The 27,934-nt window shown below is 50.8% G+C and overlaps 2 protein-coding genes across 6 annotated transcripts in view; both read right to left on the reverse strand.

Annotated features, from left to right (window-relative positions):
• The window catches only part of LOC144734006 (G-protein-signaling modulator 2-like), a 47,610-nt gene extending 26,238 nt beyond the window's left edge, over window positions 1–21,372 (reverse strand). The window contains exons 1-5 of one of the 5 annotated variants that reach the window (XM_078616042.1): window positions 21,350–21,372; window positions 15,174–15,212; window positions 7,253–7,474; window positions 3,090–3,225; window positions 2,306–2,448 (exon numbers count right to left, since the gene is read on the reverse strand). In XM_078616042.1, coding sequence (XP_078472168.1) covers window positions 2,306–2,448; window positions 3,090–3,225; window positions 7,253–7,474; window positions 15,174–15,211 — 539 coding nt within the window. In that variant the 5' untranslated portion in view covers window position 15,212; window positions 21,350–21,372. The other 4 variants (XM_078616040.1, XM_078616041.1, XM_078616043.1 and 1 more) reach the window with 4 other exon arrangements.
• A 1,145-nt stretch (window positions 21,373–22,517) lies between these two features.
• Window positions 22,518–27,934, reverse strand: part of PIP5KL1 (phosphatidylinositol-4-phosphate 5-kinase like 1) — a 33,773-nt gene continuing 28,356 nt past the window's right edge. Inside the window, exons 9-10 of the mRNA XM_078615989.1 lie at window positions 26,701–26,863; window positions 22,518–26,302 (exon numbers count right to left, since the gene is read on the reverse strand). Of these exons, the coding sequence (XP_078472115.1) occupies window positions 25,798–26,302; window positions 26,701–26,863 (668 nt within the window). The 3' untranslated portion in view covers window positions 22,518–25,797. The remainder of the gene's footprint in view (window positions 26,303–26,700; window positions 26,864–27,934) is intronic.

Genomic DNA, 27,934 nt, shown 5'->3' on the forward strand with positions numbered 1-27,934 from the left:
AAATTCCACATTCCTATGGCGGAAGCGAGTATCTATTCAGCCTTGACATCGGACAACCGCTTTTGACTTCCCCACAATGTGAGACTTATTGTATAGACCCCGGAGAGATGATGGGCTGAGTCAATGAGGATTGGAAGTGGCAAACCTTGCGATCGCGAGCCGCTTGCTCCACCGCTGAGCCACCGGTCCGGATGGCCAGCAACTAAATTAAGTGAGACTTAAATAGTGTACGTAATTTCATTGCATGTGATATCTAACTTACACACCTCGGGGCGAATGGTAGTTTGTATCTAAATTACATGGTTCCAGTAATGCATAATGTGAATGTATGGAGCCCCCCATCTATGTAACTAGTCGGCATCAAACACGTCAAGGAATACAATGAAAGCAATTAACAATCCACGTTACTGTGACTGTGAATACGTATGGCACCATTACATCTCACGAATTAGGGTTCGACCGCAGTGGGGTTCAACTGCAGCGGGGTTCAACCGCAGTGGAGTTCAACGGCAGTAGGGTTCGTACTGCAGTGAACAACAACAACGAGATGCGTGCCGCTGCTGCGTTGGCAGCGATGCACATGCACAGACAACCGGAGAGCCGGCACGCTCCGTGTCAACAACACCGCCCATTGCGCTTTCTCTCGAGGGAAGAGCTAAAGACCGGCGTGGTGGGTTTCTTTGTACAACCACGCTGAAGTTTCACACGATGATTTTAAGCAAAGATTGCCAGAGCTTGAGATCGTTACGTACTATTAACCGTTTTAGTTTCCGTCAATGCAGCATAATACATTTTACATTCAGCCCCCCCCCTCCCCCTTTCATTACATGAGCTGACCCGTCTGTGCATGGTGGTAACCCATCCATGCACTAACCAGGCTCAAGCCCGTTTATTTTGCTGGAGTATTGTCAATTTCATCACTGCAGTATATTCTGGCCAATGGTTGTACTCTACTTCTACACTCCAAGATCAAGGCTGCCCACCTTCACCGGCCCACACTGACCAGCGTGGTGAAGTATGGTCAAAATAAACCCCGACGAGCGACGCGGTGTGGGGGAGGGCCTTCATCCAGCAGTGGATTGACAAAGGGGCCGCACGTGACGACTCAGGGCTAAGTTACACAAATCGTATCCGGGCACGCGATTGAAAAAAATAACATGCGTGGGGTGACAGATTCCACTCTCAGAACGACCTGCCCCGCCGCTTGCAAGCAAGCACGCATAGCAGCAGACACGCATGTCGAGTATGTGCATGTGTAAACAATTGATAATCACTCACCCATCCACTTTCTCCCACTTGAAATTACGCTACGGTACAATCCATTAACGTTCCCGTCCGCCGTGCTCTCGTTATCATTAGGCAAATCGTTACTCGTAATTTAGTGGCAACGTTATTCGACTTTCTTCGTGTTTGCTCAATTTGCTTTTTGTTTCAATCGCACGCCGCCCTTGCGGGATCCTCCGCTACGCACGCGCCGCACGCACGAACACTCTCCCTCTGCGCCTCTACTGGGGCGCCTTCATCGGCTAAGAGCACTCGCGCTGACCGCCAGTGTCATAAATCTGGCACTGCAGCGCAAAACCCCAGACGCCAGCAGTTTAGCCACGATCCAAAAACGTTTCAGCGGTAAAATCAATAACCGGGCCGATGCTGCGTAGTCGCACGGACATGAAAAACAGCTTCCTTTTATGAGCGGCCATCGCGAGATTGCTCGCTAAATGACAAGGGGTTTAGCTAAAAAGCACACGCTGTGGCACATTCGCGACGGCAGAGTTTATGCGGCGAGCGCGGTGTTCGCGCGAGGCAAGCCCGTCACTCACGCTGCAAGCGGGGGAGGGGTTGTGGTGTCATTGTCGATCGCCGCCATACGGGAGGGCAGCTACGTTAAGCTCTGCGTGACCGCAGTGAGAGCTGGGAAACCCCACGAGCTGACAAGGCGCTTGTTTACCTGCAGGCTGTCCCGCTTATTATACACAGCAAATGGTGAACGGAGTTGAGCGATGGTGCAAAACCTGGCTTCCTCAGTCCGATTCCCGGCCGCGGCCAACATCGGTGGCGAGTAATAACCACACTGGTCCTGGGCCAGCAGTGGTGCAGTGGTAGTCACACTGCACTACGAACCCAGCAAGCCGAGTTCGATACCCAGCCACGGGTGACGTCAGCGGCAAGCGACATCACAAAACCTGTCCCGGACGCCGTCCGCCGCCTTCACGGCCCACGCAGACGCTGACCGGGCCGGGGCGGGGGGGGGAGCATAGTAAAAAGTACGGTGAAACACGCCGTCCGTCTCCGCCCCCACACTCACTCGTAGCACTGTGCGGCGGCGAGGAGGGCGTTCCTGGCCTCGTCGCAGAGCTCCCCGGGCTCGTGGGCCCCCACGGCGTCCGCCTGCTTGCCCCGCGTGTGGTACACGTTCCCCAGGTTATACAGCGCCTTGGCTTCCCCCACCTGTGCAGACACACGCGTGGACGGCCTCCCGCATCAGCTGTGCGAGACCGTCGCTCGTGCCCGTGGTGGTTGCCGGTGGTCATTCTGATCTGTTCATGATTACAGGCTACTCAGGATCCCCTCTTCTTTACTACATCGGTGCCTTTACTATGACCATGCAATGACAGTAATGCAACAGTACATATATGTTCCTTTTTTCATCCATATATAATATGGGCATCGTCAGGAATACTGGAAAACGAAAAACTCCACCATTGTCCAGGGCGTTGACCACCGGCGACACCCAGAATCGCAATATTTATTGACACTGGAGGAATTCGATGAGCCATGAAGCTTTTTCTCACAGATTCACCCGGAGCCTGCTGTATTGACCATTATAAGTGTTCCACTCCGTCGAGTACGCGGTACTCACGGAAGGGCTTCGCCTCCAACCTCCCGGTGACGGCTTCTGTTTATCCGGCGAACGGATAAAAACCCACGAGGCGAGACCTTGAAAATAACCAACTTGACTTTGGAGTCGTGGCACCCCCGAGGTAGCGTAGCAGCAGCAGCATCAGCAGCATCAGCATCAGCATCAGCAGCAGCAGCAGCATCAGCAGCAGCACGCATCAGCAGCAGCAGCAGCATCGCGGGTCTCTCACCTTGTCGCCGGACTCGCGCGAGATGTCGAGCTGTCGCTGGCAGCAGGCGGCCGCCTCGTCGTACCGCCCCAGCGCCTTGAGTGTGTTCCCCAGGTTCCCGCTTGCCTTCGCCTCGCCGACCTGGTCCGCCACCGTCCTGCACGCCGCACCATCCACCTGTGATTACCGCGTGTGGCACTTTCGCTGCAGGGCTGCGAGCTTCCCCATTATTCATAATAGTATTTTTGGTTGGATCGCGTAAATATATAAATGTGCCGTTAAACCCGCCACCACCCGACACAGCCAATTAGTAAGGTTTTGTCACGTGAACAAAACATGCCAATTCGTCACTAGTACAGCACACCGGTGCATTGGAGAACCCAGGTGGCTTGGCTCTCCAACACACCGGTGTGCTAGCGTTAAGTACAGAGTTGACCCCCCCCAACCGCGATTAGAACTTCTCATCTTTTAACCGTAAGTCAATCTTGGCGCCACGATGCCACCCAGCCAGATAATCTGCTTATGAATCGAGTTAAATGCTTTATCGGCCACTCACAACTGAATCTCATCCGCAGGCTCACGGCCATAATACAGGTGAGCCCGCGTGCTGCGAAGCAGTTGGAACGCCGGTCGCAGAAAGCAGAGCATTTTTGGAGTTGGTCCCATTGGGATTACGCGCACGAGTGGACGAGTCTTGTGCCGTGAACAGGTGGCCCGCCCGGTGAATGTAATGAATCGAGCAGTAAACACTGCATTCAACAAGGAATACATTCAAACGCACAATCCTTTATAGGGTACGTCAACATAGCAAGTGTGTCATGGATACGTTTTTCACCGTTGCCTCCAGGAAAGCCCCACTGAGCCTCAAGAAAGTGAAGTTTTTTTTCCAAGAGGCCCCTGCTAAGTTTTTGCAGTTAGGGTGCGAGATCTTGCTGTGTCTAATCCCAATTGAGTCATTGGAAGGTCATATTTCAGTTTGGGGATGTTTGGCGAATACCGGTTACAATGGACGTTTTTAGCTTATGGCAGAGAGAAGAAAAACGCGAGACATTTCCCATTCCAAGACAAACGCACGACGGAATAAATTTTGCGCCACAAACCCACTCCGCAGACCGAGCTGCAAACCCCGAGCAGCGGCCAACCGGCACAGACAACAAACTCCGCAGTCACTGGCAAGCCGTCTGCTGCTGCTCGCTGCGCCCCACAGCGACGTTACTGTGTGCGAGCTCGGGCACGTGTTTCGCAAGGCCCTAATTGGATTAATTAACACCGCCACCCGCGGAGGACAACGGGGGGAGGAGGTCTGCATGTAGCCCCAGGGGGGCTGGCGGTCGCGAATCTGCGCACGTCTCGACGCGCCGGCTCCGCGGCACGCACCCGGCACTTCGGTGAAATATCTAATAATAATAGTCATCAGTGGATGTCATTAATGCAAATTGAGATTAATTTACGCCTCTGCAGTGTCGCAGAATAACTGCCCCGGGGGGGGGGGGCGATGCTATTGTCAGCGGCATTCGTTATCGGGGGCCTTTTCGTTACGACAACAAGAAACGGAATTGACGGCGCTCACGCGCATTTCCTCAACGCCGTCCGTGGAATCTATCCGGCGCTGACAAAACTGTCTCTGTTCGCCAGGGCGCGAATGAATTGAGCAGTCGTGAACTTAATCGCTGGGGTCAGACAGAAGCATCGACTGTGGGGATTTGCAAATTGCTAGCTCGCAGCTGTCGGGGCAGAGTTGCGCTCTTATAATTAACGCAATTATCACAAACGCACGTTGGTAGCGCGAAAACCTGTTTAGAAAAGCCTGAAGAGCGGCAAGCGCAATATCCGTATTTTCCCCCGGCATAATTAACCGCGTACTGTTAATTTCGCTTCCTCTGGGTGTTTTTGTAACGGAGATTTGTGCGTCGCTCTGCTTCACTGCATTCCGTCCCGCGTTTGTAACCTGCGCATCGCACCAAGTGCAATGGACGACTTCGAGCGCTGCAGCGCTGGAGCATTTTGTGTAAAAGGAAAAAAAAACGGCCGCTAAAGATGCGGATTTAAAACACGGCCGCCGTGGATGAACCTCACCACACGGCGGAAACAATCCACCGAATACTTTTCGTCAGAAAATCAACAGGATGGATCTAGAAGGCGGAAGAGCAAGAAGGTTAACTGGAGTAGGATTTTGAGAGTTGTGCATTTTCAAGTACATTCGAACGTGCAACTGTTCATCGGGCACTCCAGTTTCCTCCCTGTACGCAAAGAGTCAATATGGCAGGCGCACAAACACTGTCAAGACTATATTCTTGGTTCTTTCGGTAAAGTCACGCAGAAGGGAAACAATAAAATAATAAAAATATAAAACAATGAAATTCTCACGACGTTTCAACTGCAACACAAGCAATCATCATCAGGTGTGAAAAAACAGTGTAGTCGAAACGTCGTGAGAACTTTATTGTTTTATATTTTTATTATTTTATTGTTTCCCTTCTACGTGACTTTACCGAAAGAACCAAGAATATGAATCCCTGCAGTCACGAAAGAAGCTTTTAATCAAAATTGTACTCTCAAGACTCTTTATGACGAGCAAGTTATAACGTGATGTTTGGCCCAGTCCACTTTTAAGGGGCGGTTTGAACTGTACGCGAGGGGGCAGGATACCGGTGAGTACGACATGGCCCAGCTGGAGGGTCTTCACCGCTTGTTGTACAAGTTGCCGGTTCGAATCCGGCAGGCCACCCTGGTTATTACTGCAGTCGTGCGTACTAACCGGAAAAACACGCGGCGTCTGCTCCACTCACAAAGATTCCGTGACGTTATTTGTAACGGGTAGGCCATTGTGTGTCGGCGTCATGGTCCGAAATTTTCCAACTCTTAAACATTACGCTCCAAACTACTCGATTGAGATCACACACAGCAGCAACATCGCACCAGTGTGAAACTACAGCAGCCTGTGAAACACAGCGGCGCCTTCCTTCCGGATGATCGCCTTGCCAATTACAAGAATGATGGCGCCAATACCAAATGTACTTCTTCGTATGACTGATGCTGATGTAGAGCCACAAATATTATTTTACATTGAGGTGGTTAATGAGCCGGATTATTGCGTGGAGTGGAAGATGGCAGCCTTCACGACTAATGCCATCATCAACCCAGTGACCAAACATTGATCAAAAGCACGCGCTCAAGCCAAATGCACAGAATCATTCTTATCGCTCGCAGAGCATTGCTCCAGGCGCTCGTACACAAAAAACGCTTGACACACAATTGGATAACGCGATGCGCATCACAACCAGAACACTTGAGACCGCCACCAATCCCCTGGCTCCCCTTAATGGCGAACGTTCTTCCGCCAAATATACACAGAGACATCGCACAAACTGCAAGGGAGTTGACACGTTTTCTTGCCAAGAACAACAACGAATCCATTGACCAAGGCCGCTACAATGTCACCACACCCCCCCGACCCCTTTCCACGGTCACACTGACATCATCCTAGAATCTCACCCAGACCCAGAAAAAAATGCTGGTGAACGGAGTGGAAAAACACGTACGTCCAAAATAAACACCTCATTCGAGACCCAGACATTGCACCTCCTGTCTTCGGCATTCCTCGAAGATACGAGCGGCGTAACCAGCAATCGCGTCGGAACGTCAACAGGTCGATGCGCATGTCTCCTTCATAAATGGAAAACCGAAGACCCAGCCACAGTCGTGCGATTGTAGCCTTGCAACCCACAAAGTAAACCACTGTTGTCTGCGCTCCTTGAACGGAGGAGCAGCGCAAACTACACAAACTCTCTGCCGAAGCCCTCTCATCGTGGCAAGCAGCAGACCTTGGCATTAGCATCAGAGGTCGCAAACGGGTTGTGATTCCTTACCCGTACCCGGCCGCACCAGGGTCGTAAATGGGTACCCGTACCCGGCCGGGTACGGGTACCCATTCCCTACCCGTACCCTACCCGAAATGAGTGACAAACGGTTACTCGCCAGTGACTCACGGCCTGCCCGTACCCGGCCGCACCAGGGTCGCAAACGGCTACCCGTACCCGTACTCGGGTATGGGTAGCCGGGTATCGGGTAGGGTACGGGTATCGGGTACCCGGTTGCGACCTCTGATTGGCATCGAGCCCCTGGGCACACATCGCTGCCATCACGGGGCAAGGAATGATTATGGTGAGTGTCGGCAGACGTACCGTGCGAGCGTGAGGTCGTGCCGGTGGTACTCGAGCGCCTTCCCCAGCTCTCCCAGGTAGAAGTAGGCATTGCCCAGCTGGCTGTAGATGGCGCTGAGCGTGCGCAGGTCCTCCGTGCCCACCTGCACGGCCGCCTCGAAGAACGAAACGCCCGCCCAGAAGTCGCCCGCCTTGCACAGGCGCTCGCCCTCCAGCGCCAACTCCAGGCAGGACGCCTCCATCCTGCGGGGAACAGCGGAGGAGGAGAGGGGGGAAGGGGGGGGGGGAGGAGGAATAGGGGGGATCGGCAGGTGGTGATTAAAGAGTACCAGTGGGGTACGTTAAAAAGTCTCGCAAAACAAGATGGTAATTTTAAGACGTGGGTTTTGGCTGACAATGTTACAATCAATTAATTGATGTTTGGGTTGGGCCACGTAATAAACTGGCCAAATATATGTCATAAAACCCTCCACCATCTGACAACTGTCCCGTGTAGAAGTGTTGAACGTGCCAATTGAAATTTTTTCGGCTCACCAGTAAGTAAAAAAAACTATTCTAACAACCAAATGTAGTAATTAGACAGCTCAAACTTAATGGATCAAAAACTTTTACACTGGGAAATGTGCCACATTTTTCGTCGTAGATGCACTTTTCACCTTTTTAATTACACATTATAAGCATACGGCGTTCTTGTGTGTGTGTGTGACGCGTGTCCACTGAAGTATTCATGACCTGCTGACAGAGATGTCCTGCCGCACGCATCCAGAATGTGCTTCGTTCACAGATCTTATCAACCACCACGGTGCGGTAACCATCATCAATTCTCACCATCATCATCAGCCAAGCTGCCGATCAGTACCCGGGGATTGCCCCCACCCTGCAATCAGCTAGAATGTAGTCCCGGTCTCAATAAACAATCCCTCTGCTGGATGCAGGCCAGGCAAAACCGTCATATCCTGCGACATCATCATCCACCTAGCCCATGCACATACACCGATTTCCAAGGTCCGTATCCTGTCGGACGTGATCAACTCCTCGGCTGCAGGTCCGTCGCTATTCTTGACCATTGCCCATCACCCGCTTCTTAGCTGCCAGGTCCTGCCCAGGCTCTCCGTCAAATGAAGGGATTTATTCATCTTGTCACATTCCGGTATCCATACCGTGAACCAACGGTTACCTACGCCATCACCCTCGCTAAGAATGAATGACGTTTAAAACATCAACGCAGGGAAAAACCAAGGGCAGGTGAGCAGATTTGTCACCATCCACTCGCACCCCCTGTCATCGTGACAGCCATCGGCTCTGTGAATTTTGGCCGTACGGGAGGAAGTGGTATTTAGAATTGATGGGACGGAGCTATTCCTGGTTCAGTGATGTAAACGAATGTCATGGCAACAGGAATTTGTGAAAAGAGGGTGACTTTTTGTTGTTGTTGCTGCTTTCAAAGTCTTGAGTTGAGAGCAAAAATCCCTACTTCGCTATGGCAATGTAACCGAGGCCTCTGGAAAATGAACGAGCAAGATTTTTTTTTTGTGTGTCGTGGCCTTTAAGCACAACCTGACAATTGATTTTAGAAAAATAACCTCATAATTACAAACACAGTCTGATGCGTGTTCAGGGTGTACCGCGTGTTGTTCGGCACGATGTCCGACGTTTCACTCCGCGTGCCGGGAACTCCAACTCAGCGCCACGAGGAGTTGCCACCCCATGGGGGGAGCGGAACGCCGGACGCCAGCGGCCCAACACGAAAACTCGACAGACAGCTACGCGGCACCACGAACCGCAGTAAACCCACGCGGTGAATGTAATAGAATTAATTCCCCCACAAAAACACCAGCGTGACACAAACGCTTCCAATGAAATGGCAACCTCACCGTGAAGATGAAAGAAAACGCAAAATCAAAGTGCGCAGGTGCCACCGTCTCGCAGATGGATGCGAGGTTTCCACTCCGGTTTCATGTTGGCATGTTCCAGTGCGTATTAAGATGCCACAGCTTCTGGCTGCAGCAAGCCCGGTCATGTGCAGAGACCCACAACAGTGGCTCTCCCCTAAGGGTGTCCTGGCACGTCTCACGAGACATCAAGTAACGCCATTGTCCCCGAGTGCGTTCTTCAAGAAAACTAGCAGCCTGCACGTGACCATCCGTCCGTCTGTCCGTCCCTCCAGCCAGCCAGCAAAACTTTTTTCTATTAAAGTATGATAGTATGATAGTGTATGCTGTACATTTGAATGGGATCCACATCCAGGGTAGGATGACGAGAGGCGTGATGACATCAGCGCAATGCACTGACTGTTTCTCAGTGCTGCGGGTGACGTCATCACATACGCAGATGTGCGCAGTGACGTCGTCACCACCGCGCACGTTCACCTGCATGCCAGCCAGCCAGGCAGACAGGAATCCAGGCAGGAAGCGAGCCAGAATATTTTTTTCTCATTTTGCACCGAGTAGAATATATTTTAATATTATTATTTGTTTAAACTAGGGCACCAAAACAAAATTCTGTTCATTTTTAACAAGCAGCCAAATAGGAATCGCAGTGAAGAGCGAGGCAGGTGAAACGCCCCGTGGGCATGAGTTAGGAAAAGGCCGAGGTGCAGCTCGGCTAACACGGGAAGCGTCTCCACTAAGAGGGAGATCTAGTAGCATGCGTTGGCCTACTCTTCCAGCCTAACCAGTACGTCTCGGAGGAAACAGGCGGTAGTACCCACATTTTAGCCCATCACATGCGACCTGCCGATCGTAGCCCAACTGTGGAGCTCTGATTTTATACTGCCGGGTGGACAGAGGCGACAGGGTGAATTAAAGCAACGTGCAACATTGTTCCAACAGCCACTGAGCCGATAAAGAGATGATCGAACCTTCAACCTCCGGTTTGCGCGTCGAGCGTGCTTCACCATTACACCGCCGAAGCAGCGTCTCCACGAGTTCCTAATGTCCTGCGTCTTTACGAAGTTAATGTTTCTAGGAGACTGGCAGGCAATGTGTTGACTATATTACACGAGGAAAGAGCGGCGTTGCATGTTTATTATATATTTAAGGAATGGTTTCAGACGCTGCAACAGGAGACGCTCATAGCAATGGAAACCATAGAGGCCGTAAGAATAGCTGCACCATGTAATATTTATGAAACACTTATGTCAATTATTAATATTCATCATCATCAGCAGTCACGATCAATCCACTGCTAGCATGATGAAATCAGTTCCTGTTCAGGTGCTGGGTGGATTTATATATCGCAAGACCGTCAGAGATAGTGATGGCTTGGAGAGGCCTTCATCCAGCATTCATTATGGCTGTATTGAAAGATCATGATACATATTGAACCACTGAGGCATCATATATTTCAATCTCTCTGTACTAATGTCAAGGGTGTGGATCTGTGGTTTGTTTGAGCTAGAATGAGTCACATCTGGCAAGCTTGAGCATTTATACGAAGGTAAACGGATTGCACACATTTCAAAACAGCACTGGAAAACACTGCATCACGGCACATTAAGGTAAACCCTTGCCCTATAAGACGCACAGGACACACCACAGGAACAAGCACATATGATGATCGAAAATCCGCTACAAAGACAAAGATCTCCCTATTTAAAGCTTTCGTGACTGCAGGGATTCATCTTCTTGGTTCTTTCGGTAAAGTCACGTAGAATGGAAATAATAAAATAATAAAAATAAAACATTATAAAATAATTCTCACGACGTTTCGGCCACAACGCAAGCAGCCGTCCTCAGGTGAAGAACAGACCCCACTCTGTCTTCTCGACAGACCTGTTCTTTACCTGAGGACGGCTGCTTGCGTTGTGGCCGAAACGTCGTGAGAATTATTTTATTATGTTTTATTTTTATTATTTTATTATTTCCATTCTACGTGACTTTACCGAAAGAACCAAGAAGAAAGATCTCCCTATAACGGATTGTTGGAGCAAGTGCTGTTAGCAAGCACCTACAAAAGTCAGCCAAGCCGCACAAGGCCAACACCATGCCCGACCACCTTTGTCTCCCCCAGTGCCGGAGAGATGTTTACACCACGAAGACAGAGTGAATGACACCAAAGAAACATTTGCTTCGTTCGTTAATTTCCAGCTCTTTGTCAATCCACTGCTGGATGAAGGCCTCATTGTGCCGTGTTAGAGACATGGGAGTTGTTTGACCATACTTCACCTCGATGGTCAGTGCGGGTTGGTAAAAGGGGAGCCCAGGATCGATCCAAATATTGCTCGCCGATGATGTTCGCTACGGCTGTTCAAAGCGCAACGCACTAACCACTCCGCCACCACTCCACTATTCGTATGGTCAAGCTCTTGAAATTTGAGACCAATTAGGAAACTCCAACAAGGTTGGGCAACGGCCAACATTTGAAATTAAAATAAAGAGAACATCGCCGCTTCTTCTATGATTAAACAGGACAAACGCCTGCGGCGAGGTCAAAGCTACATTTTATTTATCCTGCTTGCGCACAGTTTACAATTGCGAAATCCGGTTTCCCCCACTTTTGAGACGCCTCTCGCAAAGAGCTCTTGAGACAGGCCAGGGAGGCACTCCTTGTTTCCACCCGAATCCTTCGCCAAAAGCCAAAGAGGACAGTGACTGAGTGCGCAGTTTTCTCCACGAATTGGATTTATTTTTGGGAGTACGGGCAGCGCCACCGATATGAAAACTAAAACTTGAATTAATTTCCCTGGGTAGTAACTCTGCCTAAAACAAACACACGTCTGCGGGCCCCAAGCCAGCATGCTGCCCCCTGCTCGCTCTCCTCTCCTCGGCGTTAGCGACATCAACAAGCACAACTTGTGGTGCACTACTTACTGTTGGTCCTCATTCGAGAACTGCCCGGGCTGTTTACGCACGAGCATCCAGCAATCATTCCGAAGCCAAAGAATCGACGTCGTTTCGGCAATTTGGAAATGATTTTGTGGAACGTTTACGTATCCAATGGTTACCAAACTGGGCCAATTTTAAACAGAACCCTAGCCTTTGCACATCTGGGTCAACCTCACCTCAAAAGTTCCTTCTACAACAGAGACATATCATAATCATGGGACCTTTCTTGCCAGTATCAAAATATAAGAATTGGTTTTACCCTTTCTGGCAATACAACAGGAACTGTTAAGATGTTAAAACACCAAAACAGAAACCTTTTGCAAGGAAGCATGTCTGCATTAACCACACATACTTGTGGTGAACATGCAAACAAAAAAGGTTCCATATGTAGCTACTCACTCCAGCTATAAATGCCCTGATAGTGGCATTGTCTTTGTGCCGTTTGCCTTTTGGCGTCCTCTGGTCTAACGCTGTTTGAGACGAGGCTCTAAAGAATGCTGTCTGTGGTGTGGACCATCATTTACTACCAGAGCATGTTTTCGTTGTTTTCATGTTCACCACAAGTACTCTGTGTGGTTAATGCAGACATGATTCCTGGCAAAAGGTTTCTACTTGGTTTTTGAACATCTTAACACCTCCTGTTTTATTGCCAGAAAGGGTAAATCCAATTCTTATAAATATCATAACAAACGTAGACCCGTCTTGACGGAGAGTCATGGGCGGCGAGCGAGCGGCATACATGGTTGACCTGTGTACACAGCAACGACCTTAATAATTAAGAGGAAATGTCAACATGGCGCAAGTTTATGTAGACCCCAATTGGACAGCGGTGCAAGACAGCAGAGTTAATTTCACGGACAAAACATTAAAATGTACAGCGGGCTTCTCACCAAAAACACACACAGGCTACGTTTTCAAGCGAATTTGATGGCACACATCATCTCGGTGCCAGCAGTTTAAATAACGAAGAGGTCGCGTGACGGTACTGCTATGAGGGTCTACACATTTCGTATCCCCCCCCCCCCCTCGGCCAGTAGCGCAAATGAAACTGCTGCAAGTGAAGAACGTGGCCTGGTTTACATTTTATATTTCCGACTTAAGACTAAATAACATATTCATACGTGCATTCACAACTCTCATGATACAAACTTGAACGCCCCAACCCCCGACCACACACACACACAACCTTTCTGGCCAACTTCACCCGAGTCAATTGCACTTCACCCTAACAAAGCCTCAAAACGGATCAACACCACCCGTTTTTACAATATTCAACAACACGACCGGAGTGCACCGTTAACAATTGACCGACACGCACGTAACAACCCACAGCGTTCCCCCCGCTGTGTGGTCCAGGGGGGCGAGAGAGAGCAGGGGAGGGTAAAGAGAAAGAGGGGGAGGGAGGAAACGAGAGCATAGTAACTCAACTAACTTAGAAAACACACGCGTTTTTACAAAACGAATTCGACGTAACACTCGCGCACGCCGAAACTGTATCATCGCCTTGCTCGCTCGTTCCGGGGCGCGCCAAACAAAGGGCGTAACAGTACCCGACCTCCCTGGCTTTTTGCACACTCGCATTACAAGGCCTCGCGGATCTCTTTCCAGCGTGTGCGTACCTGTATCGCAAGCAACAATGTTGCTCTTCCAGCCCAGACAGCCCCAGCGCATTCCCTCCCGCCTGCATGACCGCTCGATCTCTCTCTCTCTCAAAAAAGCCACGATGCTCACTTCTCTCTTTGCGAGGCCTCGTTCAAATCAGTTGGGTGTCCTTTGGCGAGCACGTGGCGGCGAAAGACGAAACCGGCTTCGGCGCTCCGATCGGACCGAGCTCGTCGTCGCTCAACTCGGCTCGCCGCACCCCGCGCCGGCCGCTTTAACCGAGCATCTAGTGCCGTTGCGGGACCGCTTCCAAAACAACCCCGCTTTGTTTTCACAGCTCCGTAAACCGCAAAGTCCCGTGCGAGTGCTAAAGTACATAACGCTGACATTACAGACTGCGCCCTCCGCTCCCGCTGCCGCCGCCGCCGCCACTCATCTCAGCGGAAAACATTTGAAAGTAATCACCTGCGCTCGCGACAAGTTCACGCCCCTGCCCCGAGAACCTATCGGCAGCTGTGAAAACAGAGTTTGGCGGTGCTTAAGCGCGACGTAGTACTTTCCAGCCGGGCTCCGCCTCCACCACCCCTCCCGCCGCAAGGGCCCTACGCAGTGGGGCGGGAAGTGGCGCTGTCAAATTGAGACCCTCGTGAAAGCAGATGTATGAAAAGAGGAGAGGGGGGGAGAAAAAAAACTCCAACAGTCGCTGGGAACGCAGCAGCTGGGCTCCCGCGGTCGAGCAGATGGGTTTCGTGGAGAGAGTGAGCGCCGGGTGCCCAGTGGAAAAAGTGCCTGTTCTGTCTCCACGTTTGTGGCGTGGGGCTTTAAAAATCGGTTCTTAGCCGTGCGTTTTTTTGACGTGAACACGGCTTGCGATCGACGTCTTTCCGCACCGCGCTTTGTTTCGGTGATTGCGTGAACGCGGAATTATCAACGCAAAGTTTGGCAGCGTTGCGACCACGCGCGATGCATTAAAACAAGAGTTCATATTTGGTACCCTTCCATCAATCACACGGCCTTCTTGGAGTGCATTTTTTTTTAAGTATCGGTTTAATACGAGAAAAAACTCTGGACTGGTTTCGACATTCAGTTCCTCATCAGCAGAGCCAGTCTTTCTTACAATAATGCTGGCCAAGTGCCAGTTATTTACAGGCTAGCGCCCTCTCTGTGAGATACGGGTCCTTGATTTAAATGGTTACCAAAGTGAATTTTGTACTCGATTTGTCTTTTCCCAACGGACCCCTGGTTTAATCACAGGCGGCTGCCCAGATTCGAACCCAGCATCTCAGCGGTGCCAAGCTCAGCTCTCCGATTCACCTGTGGCAGTCAGACAGGACAGCCCGGAGACAGCGCAGCTCAGGTATGAACCTACACGTTCATCCGTTTCATTTTTGCCTGCTGCTGCTGCTGCACATAGCAACCTTTCAAGGTCATGAGTACAGTCCCGATGCCCCACGCATGACACTCCGCAATTGCGTTCTATGCTGTTATGACCATAAACATCGACGGCGTCTTACCTCCTCAAAGCGGACACGCTACAGTTGTCCTGGAGCATGCTGCAGGACAGACAGAGAGAGAGAGACGCACCGTATTAGGAAAGGTACACAATTCGCCTCCAAATCTGTGTGCAAAATAAAAACTCCCCAAACGGGCAACGTTGTTTACACTCAAGGCTCTTCGCCATGAAAAACAATAACGAGGCAATTAGTCTCCACAATAGCCACCACAGTGCATGTCTCACAGACCACGACGTTGCAATTAACAGTGAGAATGAGAAGTGTTTTGTAAACATGACAGCTCAAGGCAGAGCCGTCCTGCAATTGCTTGCTAACGCCACGGACGGCAGAAGGGCCTCCACTAGAGGGAGCTCTAGAGAGCCCCACGAGAGGGTATTTGATCGCTTTGCATATACGGTAAAACCTTGGAATTGCGAGCATAATTCGTTCCGGAAACGTGTTTGTAATCCAAAGCACTCGTACATCAAAGCACTCTTATATCAGTTGTGATCACGTGACGCTCGGCAGACAAAACGTATACACGTACTACTCGTATTGCATGACCTCGCTCGTTTATCAAATTAATATTTATTTTTTATCTTGCAAAACACTCGCAGACCAAGTTACTCGCAATCCAAGGTTTTACTGGAGGTTGCACAAATATCCTGGCACATCGGTGTAGTTTATGAAAGCCACACTAGGGATTTGTCCTCATGATACAAACCAAGATGTACCGCTAGTTTGAGCTCAACAACATACGTATATATATTTTATTCACGTGAAATATCAGAATATTTATTTATACTTGATAAATCCAATGAGCAATAAAGCTCTTTTGTCACAGATGTCCAGTGAGACCAGCCCAAGAGGATGTCTGCCGCTGAGACGCAGCGATGAAATCCGCTCATGTGCGGGAGCTAGACAGATCGCCCCACCATCAAGCGGATTAATCACGGCTGCCGATGACGACAGTGCTGGTGGTACATCGAAATGTCATTCACGTCACCGTCTGACCATCAACCGTTGAATTTGGACGATGTTAGCGAGAGATATCCGACTTCTAAAACGCGACTGGGTAGTGTTAATTTCTGGGCTCCCTGAAGGGCTGTGTAATGAGCACGGTCGTTCGCCAAGTAATCCGTGCCCACCTCCCGGGCAACAAAGTCACGTCCCATCCCTTCATCGCATGGGGCGCCCGAGCTGAAGCGATAGGAAATGGCGCCCCCCTCTCACTGAGCTACTTGGTGGCAGAGTCACTGCACTCCAGCCTGGTCCGGGCGATCGTGCACAAAACCGCTAGATGCACGATTGAATAACGCGATGCGCATCGTAACCAGAGCACTTGAGACCGATAAGAATCCCATGGCACTGTTCTGGCAAACTGCAAAGGGGCATCCACGTTTTCTTGCCAATGACAACCACCTACCCATCATCAGCCAATAATACCTCAACAATGTAACCGGCTGCTGACTCAAATTCCCGATTGCCCCGTCTGGTGTCACGCTGTCACCATCCCAGAATCTTACCCAGATCCGGGAAAAAAACAACTCTGGCGAACAGAGTGGAACAACTTCTTGGTTCTTTCGGTAAGGTCACGTAGAAGGGAAGTAATAAAATAATAAAAATAAAACACAATAAAATAATTCTCACGTTTCGGCCACAACGCAAGCAGCCGTCCTCCTTGCGTTGTGGCCGAAACGTCGTGAGAATTATTTTATTGTTTTATTTTTATTATTTTATTACTTCCCTTCTACGTGACTTTACCGAAAGAACCAAGAAGATGAATCCCTGCAGTCACGAAAGCTTTAGAGTGGAACAAGGCGGAAGTTCAAAAGAAACAACTCGTTCGAGACCCAAACGTCGCACACCTCCTGGCTCTGACATTCCCCGAAGACACTGGTGGTGTAACTGTGGTGAGTAATTGTCAGGCGTGAAACACCGTCACCACTACTGGAAATATGCAGCTCCAGCCAGGGCCCAACAGGGGGAAATAGCGGGTCCGTCCTGTACCAAGTAGGACTGGTGGGTCAGGCAATCTGGAGGGCGGTTACGAACCGGAGGTGGACATACTCTTAGTTCTTTCGGTAAAGTCACGTAGGTAAAAAATTAAATTAAAATAAATAAATCATTGTTTTTTATTTTTTATTAATTTTAATTTCATTTTTTACCTACGTGACTTTACCGAAAGAACTGAGAGTATGAATCCTTGCAGTCACGAAAGCTTCAAATCTAGAATGGAGGTGGACACCCCAGGTCCCCAGTGGGGGCTGGGTGATTGCGCAACAATCTAGGTCCCTCAAGAAGGTTCCAGAGCGTGGGCGTGGCCAGGGGCGGAGTGACCCTGGGAGCCCCGTAAAAGACGGACCCCAGAGCGGCTCCGGCAGTCAGCGTCAAGCCGAAGATCGAAGAGCTCGCCTGAAGACTAGGACCCTGAAGATCCCCGGACACGACGTCCTTATCAGGGCCCGGTCTGAGTGGGCCAGTGGTCGAGGCCCAAGAACCTTGGCTGGGTCGGGTCAGCCTCCCCTAGGTCCCGTTAGTTGGAAGGCTAAGATGAGGTGGTCCCAGTGACCAGGGCACGTTAGCCCGGAGGCTATACCTCCTCAGGTCATCGGGTAGAAGGGGCCATTATCCCTTTCGTGTTAGGGACCCCGTGTGTTCACGTTATTGTTAAATAAATACGTGTTGCCTCCTAAGAAGACTCCGTCTCCAGACAACCCACGACAAAACCGTGAACTGCATCAGAACATCAACTGGCCGATGCGCACACCTCCCTCGTAAATTTGAACATTAAAGACCCAGCCACAGTGCGACTGTGGCCATGCAACCCAAACTATTGACCATATTGTAAACCACTTTAGTCCGCTTTAATAGGCGCTCGCAAACACAGGGGGCTGCCCCACCCCTCTAACTTGGCTCTTTGTGCCACGTCGTTTCTCAAAGGCGTTGGCGATCATGGTCTTCCATTTAGCTCTGTCCACGCGATGCATCAGATACTAACATACAGATAATCTAGTAATTCCCTTCCCCATACAACCACTTTCTCAATTACCTGCTGTAACATATGGGTCAGAAACATATGGGTGAGTAATATATGGGCCAGAAACACATGGGTGAGTAATATGGGTCAGAAACACATGGGTGAGTAACATATGGGTCAGAAACACATGGGTCAGAGTATGGAACAAAGACTGAAAACTGCTCCAAGGCGAATTAGAGATGCACGCTTAAAGTGTTTCTTTTGTATGGTTGGGGAGTTGATCAGCTACGTTGATAAGCTTATAATTACAATGAGACATGAAGAGGAATCCATGAATTAGGGTATATACACAATCGAGATACATCCTGTTGCCTGTTAACACAAGTGGGGTTTGGATTGGGCACGTCGCGAGAGGGAATGATGGGTGGTGGTCGAGACTAACTCCGTGGCAGGCGGTGAGAGGAAACTCGCCCAAGAGGACGTCCATCGGCAGAGATGGAGCGGTGAAATCAGCTCATCAGCAGGCGCACTGATGCATCGCAGGACCACGAGAGATTGTGACGACTTGGAGGCAGTCTTCAATTAGCAGTGGATAAATTGTGGCTGATGATAACGATAGGAGACAGACTTTAAAATGCATGAAATATCTAAACAGCTTTGAAACCATGGCGACTAAAAGTCTCGCGTTCAAGGAAGAGCGTTGTGTTTGCATGGCCTCTTCTGCCACAGGGCATTGCTCACGCGTTCTCCACTTGTACCCACTTTAACCTGCATGTTGTAGTTATATCGCCATCTAGGGGACGCGGTGAAAATCCACGAAACCGGTTTGAAAAAATTAACCTGTAAAAACAAAGTTTTTCACTATAAATCCTTTATATGCGTGGCGGCTAGAGTCCTCTCGTCCTCTGGCTTGAGATGGCTGCCACCTATGGGTCAGATGATTGCCTGCCACCATTAAGCAATTGGTAATTAAATATTTAAAAAAACATTCCTAAAAAGTGTAAAGTTATGGAAAAAAATTTTCACGAAAATAAATTGTCACGCACAACGAGTCTGTGTGCAAAATGTCAGCTCGATTGGATCACGGGAAGTGGGTTAAAAAACGACCGAAAGATTTGCACGGTCGTAAGCGTGCAAGCAAGCGAACTTAATATAAAGAATTTCAAAAGTGGCTACATTTTCACAAAGCCACAAGTAAATCCATCGCAAGCGCGTGTTTTAAAGCGTGCTCCCTTGTCAACCCAGCAGCAGTATTATTGCACATGGGTGCACCACTGTTAGTCGTAAAGCGTGGGTGACTCCCACTATTTTCTTCCAAGACCTCTGGCCAGCGTCGAAGATTTGGTCAAAACACCTCCTCCAAGAAGAGGAGGCTTCTGTGTCAAGCGCCCTTCTGCCAGCGGTGGTTTGCGACGGCACTTGCCGGGCTTGCACCTCTATCCAAGCCCTCACACCGCAACTCCACCAATGTGTCGTTGAGACATCTAACAGCAGCATGAGGTGTATCCCTCCTCGTCCGCTTCATAGACAAATCATTCTAGCGATGACACTGGTAAACACTGAACAGCACAGGGCATTAACACCGAACCGGCTTGTCCACGATAGCACTGCACGCTCCCGTTTATAAGACGCACTCTGTTATCCCCATTGTAAAGGTGCGTCTTATAATCCGGCTAGGTGCCTCTGTCCGTGTGTTCGCGGCCTCAAAGGGGTTGGCACAGCAAGGGGCACAGCAAGGGGCATCGGCCAGTCATTTCAGTCAGTCTACACATGGCACCTGGGTCTGCGCCCCGTGACCTCCTTGCCAGCGGGCGTTCGACCACTCCACGTGGCCTCAAGGTGCACGTAGCCTGGCACAAGCGTCGTGGTGACGTCACCTCAACTTAATAGCGAATGTTGTTGTGGCCGCAAAGCGGTAGTTGTAGCAACCCGAGTTCGATTTCCGCCCACGGCCAACACCGGTGACGAATATCTGAACCGGTCCTGGACCTCCCCTAAGTCGACTCAGCCTCAATTTGAGTACCCGGGGCGGTGTGTAAAAACATCGCCACTAGGGGAGACAAAGGCGGTCGGGCGTGCTGGCCACCCACCCCCCTTCGTGTGCCGTGTCTTCATAGCTGCTCGCTAACAGCACTTGCCCCTACAGTATGTTACAGGCTATAGGGGGAGGGGGAAATCTTTGTTTGTGTGGCCTCAAAGTGCACCTAGCATGGCACAAGCGCCCTGGTGGTGACGTCCTCGCCACTTGGTGAACACGGCGGTGATTGTTGTTGTTGTTGTGAACTGGTGGTGGCACTGCAACCACGAACCCGGCGCACACGAGTTCGATTCCCGCTCACGATCGTCTTGAAAGCGGTCCCGCGCGAGGCCCTCCCCTAGGTTGACTCGGCCTAAAAAAAACCATCGACCACGAAGGGAGGCAAAACGCGGCCCGCCCTCGTGTTGATGCCGCTGCGTCCTTCAACATCACTCGGCTCCAACAAGAAGAGTCTTCAGGCTAAATGGGGGGGGGGGGGGGTGTAGACGATCTTCTCTCTTTGTTGCGAGACGGTGGACCGGTCGAGACTTTAATCACCAAAGCACGTGGTGAGTAAAGTTAGAGACCTCGCAGCAGATGCCGCAATCGTTAACGTCGTCGGAGTGTTGTCGCTCTAAGCGACAGCCGCTCTCGTAGCGCCAGTTCTGAGTGCTTAAAGACTGTAACGATTTAATAAAAATTTTATTTTTAAAAAAGCGAAGTTTATTTTCGTGATAGCAAAGGCGCGCGGGCCCTGCGATTTCCCGCTCAGAGGGACCTCCACTCGAGGCCGCTCTCGTCGAATGGCCCTTGGCCTACTCTTCCACGTCTTTACAAGAGGTACTGGTAGTGGTGGTAGTGGGGTAAGGAGTTACCCACCCACACTTTACCCCATCGCCGTCCGTCTACCCGCGGTGTAAACACTTGCACTGTACTCACTCTCGCGTGGACACAGTCGCGGGCAGCGAGCGAAGCGCTTCTACAAGAACTTGGCACCCGCGTCGCGACTGCCGCGCCCGGAGATCGAAGCCGAAGCGGCCGCTGCCTCTCTTGGCTTTTGCACGTCGACTGTTGCCGAACCCACCCCTCCCCTCACCTCACGACGCCGCGGCGGAGTTATCGAGCGGTTGGTTCTAATGAGGCCGACATCGCGACGCGCAGGGCGCGTTGGGAGTCGTCGTCGACTCGTCGCCTTCGTACCCGGCCGAAGTTGAGCGGCGGTCGCTTCCCCCCTCGCAGCAGCCCCTCCCAGGCCCCTCCCAGGCTCCTCACAGGCTCCTCCCATTCCCCTCCCAGGCTCCTCCCATTCCCCTCACAAGCTCCTCCCATTCCCCTCCCAGGCTCCTCCCATTCCCCTCCCATCCCCCTCCCAGGCTCCTCCCATCCCCCTCTCAGGCTCCTCCCATTCCCCTCCACGCCCCTCCCATCCCCCTCCCAGGCTCCTCCCAGGCTCCCTCCACGCCCCTCCCCCTTACAGCCCTTATCCCTCGCAGGCCCCACCCCTCTTAGGCCCCACCCCTCTTAGGCCCCACCCCCTCTTAGGCCCCACCCCCTCGCAACCCCCCCCCCCAGGCCCCCCCTCGCAGCCCCCCCTCGCAGCCCCACCCCCTCACAGCCCCCCCCCCCCCACAAAGTGAATTACGAGTTGGGGTGGGGAGGGACGACAATTCGTCCGGCCAACGGGAACGCGCCACTCGCGTCACGCGCCTGCGCTTCGGCCAATAGCGGAGCGAGCCTCGTCCTTGAATTCTTCAAAACACAAACGGACCCCCCCCACCCGCCCCAACGCCAAGTGCGCGCGCGACCGTGATCGGAAACGTAGCAACAGGCGAGCGCTCGCGTCCGTGATCGGAAACTTAGCAAGCGGCAAGCGCTCGCGTCCGTAATCGGAAACGTAGCAAGCAGCGAGCGCTCGCTCCAGCTGCCACCCCTCGTCCACGCACGTTGAAGCGAGATTGTAAGTGGGGGGAGTGGGGGGGGGCAAGGTTACCTGTGAACCCAGATGGTTTACCACGTATTCTTGTGCGGGGAAATTGAGTTTCAATACGGGCAAAATAAAATTGTGTTGTCGATTTGTTTGTGTGTCTCCCTTGTGATGGGGCTTTGGAGGATGAACGTTGAGATCTATAAGGGCACGGGGTGATCAATAAGGTCTGTAATCAGGTAGTTGTGGGTTAAAGTCATGAATGACAACGGTGACATCACCGCCACTTAGTGGCGGTTGTTGTTGTGTTGCGACCCGAATGGTACCTATAACTTTCTTGTCACCCAGCCACAAGTTTGTGGTGCGTCTTAATTTCCGCAACGTCTCATATTCCGGATAAAACGGTGCATAAAAAAAAACACATTAACTGACATGCGACACTTATCAAATGACATTCCATTTTAATTGCACGGCCAAAAAAGAAAGCGTTGAGATATTCACAGCGATAACAGCGCACGTGGGAAGGAGTGGTGAGGGGGGGGTCCCGTTATTCGTTCTCAACGCAAGGCCACAAAAAACTCATCAGTCCTAAGGTTGGGGTCGCCATGCCACTTTGTGGCAGCCTTGGCCGTGAAAGTGCGACGCAGCAGAAGGAGGCAATTGAGCCCAGGAACAGAAATAATTGGGCACCACGTCGAGTGGCATCGCTTTAGTGCAGAGGGGTCGTCAACCTCTCGAGAAGAGCCATTGTTATTTTGTCTTGTGCAAAAATAGTTCGTGAGCCGCATCATGCGCAGAGCTACTTGTACACAATCACGGCAGCGTGGATACAGCATATAACAAATCACATTCTGACTTAAATAAACTAAATAGGTGATGGAATAAACTGCGTCTGTTTAGTGCCCCCCCCCCCGAGTTATTGTTTAACAACACAGTTTAACTGCTGAACATTTCGTTGTCAACAAGACACTTCATCGTGACCGCATTCCCTGCCGTATTTAATAAATTATCTTTACGTCAAATTATGCTTTTTAAGATTTCAGTCAAAATAAAAAAAACGGCTACCCAAAAAGGGGGAAGCCAAAGAGCTGCTTGGGGGCAGCTAAAGGAGCCGCAGGTTGCCGGCCGGCCAGACCACGACATCTTGATGTGGCCCGGCAGACAACGGTAAATCACGGCGATTGCCATTTGAAACGGGCGGGCAGGCGGGCGGCGGAGGAGGTTATCGGGCAATTATCTCGTGTTAGCCGTGTAAAGTAAATCCGTGCGGCTCGAGATCGCATACCTTAGAAAGTGTGGTACCAATTTATGTTCTGGCCCATAGACTAAAGATTTCATGGGGGGAAATCCAAATCCCTTCCTATTCCGTTTACTTCATTAATGGATGTAATACACACCGAGAAACGCGATGTGTAAGGGTTCTTAAAATAAATGTTCTGAGGTTAAAGCGCATGCAATGAACTCGTCCGTTGGTGAAAGAGGAGCTTCTGTAAATCTTTGGTGAAAGAAAAACCTTCCAACCTCGTGGGTTGTAATTAGCTGGTATGTAATGGTGCATCGGTTTTTCTGTGTAGCCCTGTAGTGTTTTTCGGGTTTTTCGATGAATAGTTCCCGAAGAAGCTCCCAGCAAGCGGAGAGAAACGTCGGCAGACACCGCGTTTGTGCCCACACGTGGATGATGTCCCCCTCCCCCCCCCCCATGTGACTTTCGTCCAAATTCATGCCATCATCATAAACCGCTTGGCACAAAGCACGCGTGCTAGTTATCTAGTACAGTACCTTGTTTCCATGGACAGTCAACTCCAGTTGACTCGAGTGAGCTTTAGTTGCCCTTCTTTACCTCCGAACTCGAGTTGATGAGGTGCAACTCCAGTCGGTAAAAAAAAAGTGGTATTTCCTCAATTCCCCGAGTTACTTGAATCACTGCGCAAGTTGAGCAGATTTTTCCCAGAAATACTTTCCGAGTAAAACTTTCCCAGCAACACTTGCAAGTAAAAGGTCGAGACTGCATTGCTGACAACTGTTCAATGACAGATAACAATGTTAAAAGTTGAACGTTCCTGCGGCCTACGACGTTTGTAATTGTAACGTGTTTAGCGATGCGTTTTTGCTCTGCCCAAACTCTAACGGAGGGAATTCAGGCTAGTCCGTGCGGCGAAATCAACCCCAGAATATTTGGGCTGTAGCCCAATTTCACGGCCAACCAGATTTGACTACGAATACGGATTCCATTGCGAGTACAAGAGCCCCGTGTCTCATGGAAACGCGGTGTAAGCGGTACTTCATGACATAGTCCACTCAGTTCACATGGCCATACGGCATTTTGGGAAATCAATAATTTGACAGATGGAAATCCTTGATTATGGGCATCATCAGAAATTAATATTTTATTATAAACGTGTTTCTAACCAATATCTTAACAAATCTAGATTTAAAGTTTTCGTGACTGCAGGGAACCATACTCTTTGGTTCTTTCGGTAAAGTCACGTAGGTAGAAAATAAATTAAATCACGACGTTTCGATCGCAACACAAGCGTCCGTCATCATGTCAGCAGTTCCCCTGCTGTATCTGTTCCACCTGATGACGGTCACTTGTGTTGCGATCGAAACGTCGTGATTTAATTCACTTTATTTTATAGCTACGTGACTTTACAGAAAGAACCAAAGAGCAATATCTTAACGGTATGCATATATTGCCACGTCGATGATGCACAAAATTTAAACACAGCAGTTGAGCTGTGGCATTTTAACTGTTATCATCGTGGCAATCTTTAAGTAAAGCACTGTATACGATATCTATCGCCATTCCTGAAGTTTATCATTTAAGATAGCGGCCCGTGCACAGATGCTGCGCGGATTGTTACATCGCAGGACCATGAGAGCTCACGACTTGGGGAGGCTTTTATCCAGCAGTGGATTGATGATCGTGGCTGATGATTATGATGATGATGACAGCAAAAGCAGATCTCTGTATTGAATCAGGGCACTACAGACCTGCGAGAAGCCACTCTGCTCCGTTGTTGATACGTAAACAATCGTGACGTCGGTTGAGGTAGTACGCAGAAAAAACTATTATTGTTCACCTGTGATTGGATAAACTTCACAAATATATGGCAGAGGCCAAGAGCAGCTGAGGACTAGGATCATGGTTTGGAGACGCATTGCTCTCCGGTCTGTATTTGTCTATTTTGGCCCACGCTAGGTGTGGTTAAGTGAGTTCAGCCGAACACAAACGTTTTAAACGCAAGCTCAGCTGCACCAAGCCTGGGCCTACCAAGGTGAGCACGTGCTTCCAGTGGTGCTTCTGACAAAAGCGGTGCACCACAATCAGCTGCCACTGCGGCCGCTGCTCGTGAGACGGCAATTTCCAAAAACACAGAACCACGGGTGACTCGGCAGCTTTTAACCTGAACATTAATTCACCACTCAGAAATAGCAGTCACTCGACTGTCACTCAACAACAGCAGAATCACTGAGCAATAGCAGCGTCATTCAGCACTCAGCAACAGCAGAGTGACTCAGCAATATCTGCCATGACAGCGGGGATCACTCGTCGAAAACAGGGTGACTCAGTCACTCGGCAATAGCAGAGTCACTCAGCTATCACTCGGCTGTCACTCAGCACGAGCAGTGGCTCAGTAATATCTGCGATGGCTGCGGGGGCGTCACTCAGCAATAGCACGGCCACTCGGCAATATCGGCGATGGAGGCAGCGGCGGCAGTGTCACTCCGCGTGGCTGCGCGCCCACGCGCCGAGCCGCGCCGCGTAGTGGTCGGGGCTCACGGTGGAGAAGGTGGTGCCGCAGTGACGCACGCTCTTCCACGCGGCCTCGAGGCGCTTGCGCACGCTGAACACCGTGAAGATGTCGATGATGCCCACGTAGTAGCGCGTGCACGGCCCATCCAGCACGTGCAACGCGTTGCGGCATGCCGGCAGCAGCCGCCGGTTCTGCCGGGCGAACGTCTCCACGCTCACCGACTTGTCGTACGGGAAGCCCACCACGTTTTCCGAGTCGGCGCCGGTTCTGTTGGCGCCCGGGATATTGGCGCCCGGGTTGTTGGTGCCTGGGATGCTGCCATCGTCGGGGCTGTTACTGCCAACATCGCCGTCGTCGCCGTCATCGCTGTCTCCACCCTCGTGGATTTCACCCGTGTCCTGGTCCTGGACGCTGCCGGGAATCGGTGCTCGCGTGAGACCTCCGTTGTCCGACGTGCGTAGCGCGACCGACCTGTGGGGCGAAACCGCAGCCACGGCCGAGACGAGCGTTAGTGGAATGGCCTCCCGACAAATAGGGTCAAGATCAATCCCGGCGCCTTCGGTATCGGTAAGGCCTACCAAATTTCTGGGAGAATCAACCGTCGACACACGGTCGAACTGGCAGCCCCTTTTGCTCAATCAGGCTCGCCCACTTTTACATGATCATCCCCACTCCACCGCTACTCCGCCCACTGCCCACGCACCTCTACCCACATCACAAGTTGAGCATGAAGCCAGAACATTTTAAATCGGCGACAAAACATATCCAGATTCTCACAACAGCTGCATGTGGCAGGGGGGTGTGGGGCGGCGTGGGGACTGACACCAGGATAGACTTTCTGAAACCGCAGGGGACTGTTGTGGGAGCACCTCTTTGTGCGGATGATGAGGTTGGCGAACGAGTGGTTCTGCATCTGCTCGTCGCTGTGCAGGTCCTGGCTTGCAAGCAGCAGGCTGTAGTCGAGCACACTCAGCCCACGCAGGAACGCCGTGTCCAGCTCCAACTGCCGCAAGAACCATGGGTGCTCGGGGCCTGCGCGGCACGGACGCGGGGAGGGGAGAGGCGCGGAATGTGGAGGCGACGGCACGGACACCCAGCGGCAGGCGCAGAAAGAAAATGCAGACTCCGCCTGTCCCACGCGTGCGGGATTGAGCGTTGTCCCCTCGCACGCATGGGGTTTCTCCGGGTGTTAATTCTAGATTTGAAGCTTTCGTGACTGCAAGGATTTATATTCTTGGGTTTTTTTCGGTAAAGTCACGTAGGTAAAAAATTAAAATTTAAATTAATAAAAGTAAAATAAAAAAAATTCATTTCATTTCCTTGATACAGCAAGCGTGCTGTGACGGTTCCACCTGAAGACGGAAGCTTGTGTTGCCTTCGAAACGTTGTGATTTTTATTTTTATTTTACTTTTATTAATTTCAATTTTTTACCTATGTGACTTTACCGAAAAAACCCAAGAATATTTCTCCGGGTGCTCTGGTTTCCTTCCACGTGTGAACACTCGTTAACTGGCTGAGAACACCTTCATATATAGAGGACCGCAGAGCTTGGAGATGTGAGGAATTTGGTGCCAGCTCACTACCTGGCTGCTGCCCTTTCCGTTCATCTGTGGTTCCTCCTCGTGCCTCCGAGTCGTCCTCTCTTAGTCTCTTTGAGAGCGAGGAGTGAATAATGTGGCAGTGGCAGCGACAAATTGAAACTATTTTATTAATTTGGTAAATTCTAAAGAGGACGTTCAAAGTCAGAGGTGGGTCTAGAAACATTCCAAGTCGGGGTTGATCCCTGACTTTCAAGTTTTTTTTTTAAACAGGGCCCTAAATTAATAATATTATTTTTATAACCTTTATTTCTCTGCTCATTATCAATAGTATCCCAATTTTCGGGGTCTCATATTGGGCAGGGGGGAGGGCAATCGCCCACATCCCCCCCCCCCCTATGGATCTGCCACCGTTCGCAGTGCCGAGCCAGGATGTGAACGACTGTGGAGTGGACGTGGAGATGGCAGGGACATGTTGTAGAGAGAGAGAGATGAAGGCTGCGTGCGAAGACGTAGAGTGATGAACATGGAAGCAACCAGCGTGGAGGTGGAGAGATAGTATTT

This window comes from Lampetra planeri, chromosome 49 (assembly GCF_965212315.1).
Source record: "Lampetra planeri chromosome 49, kcLamPlan1.2.h2, whole genome shotgun sequence".
Classification (NCBI taxonomy): domain Eukaryota; kingdom Metazoa; phylum Chordata; class Hyperoartia; order Petromyzontiformes; family Petromyzontidae; genus Lampetra; species Lampetra planeri.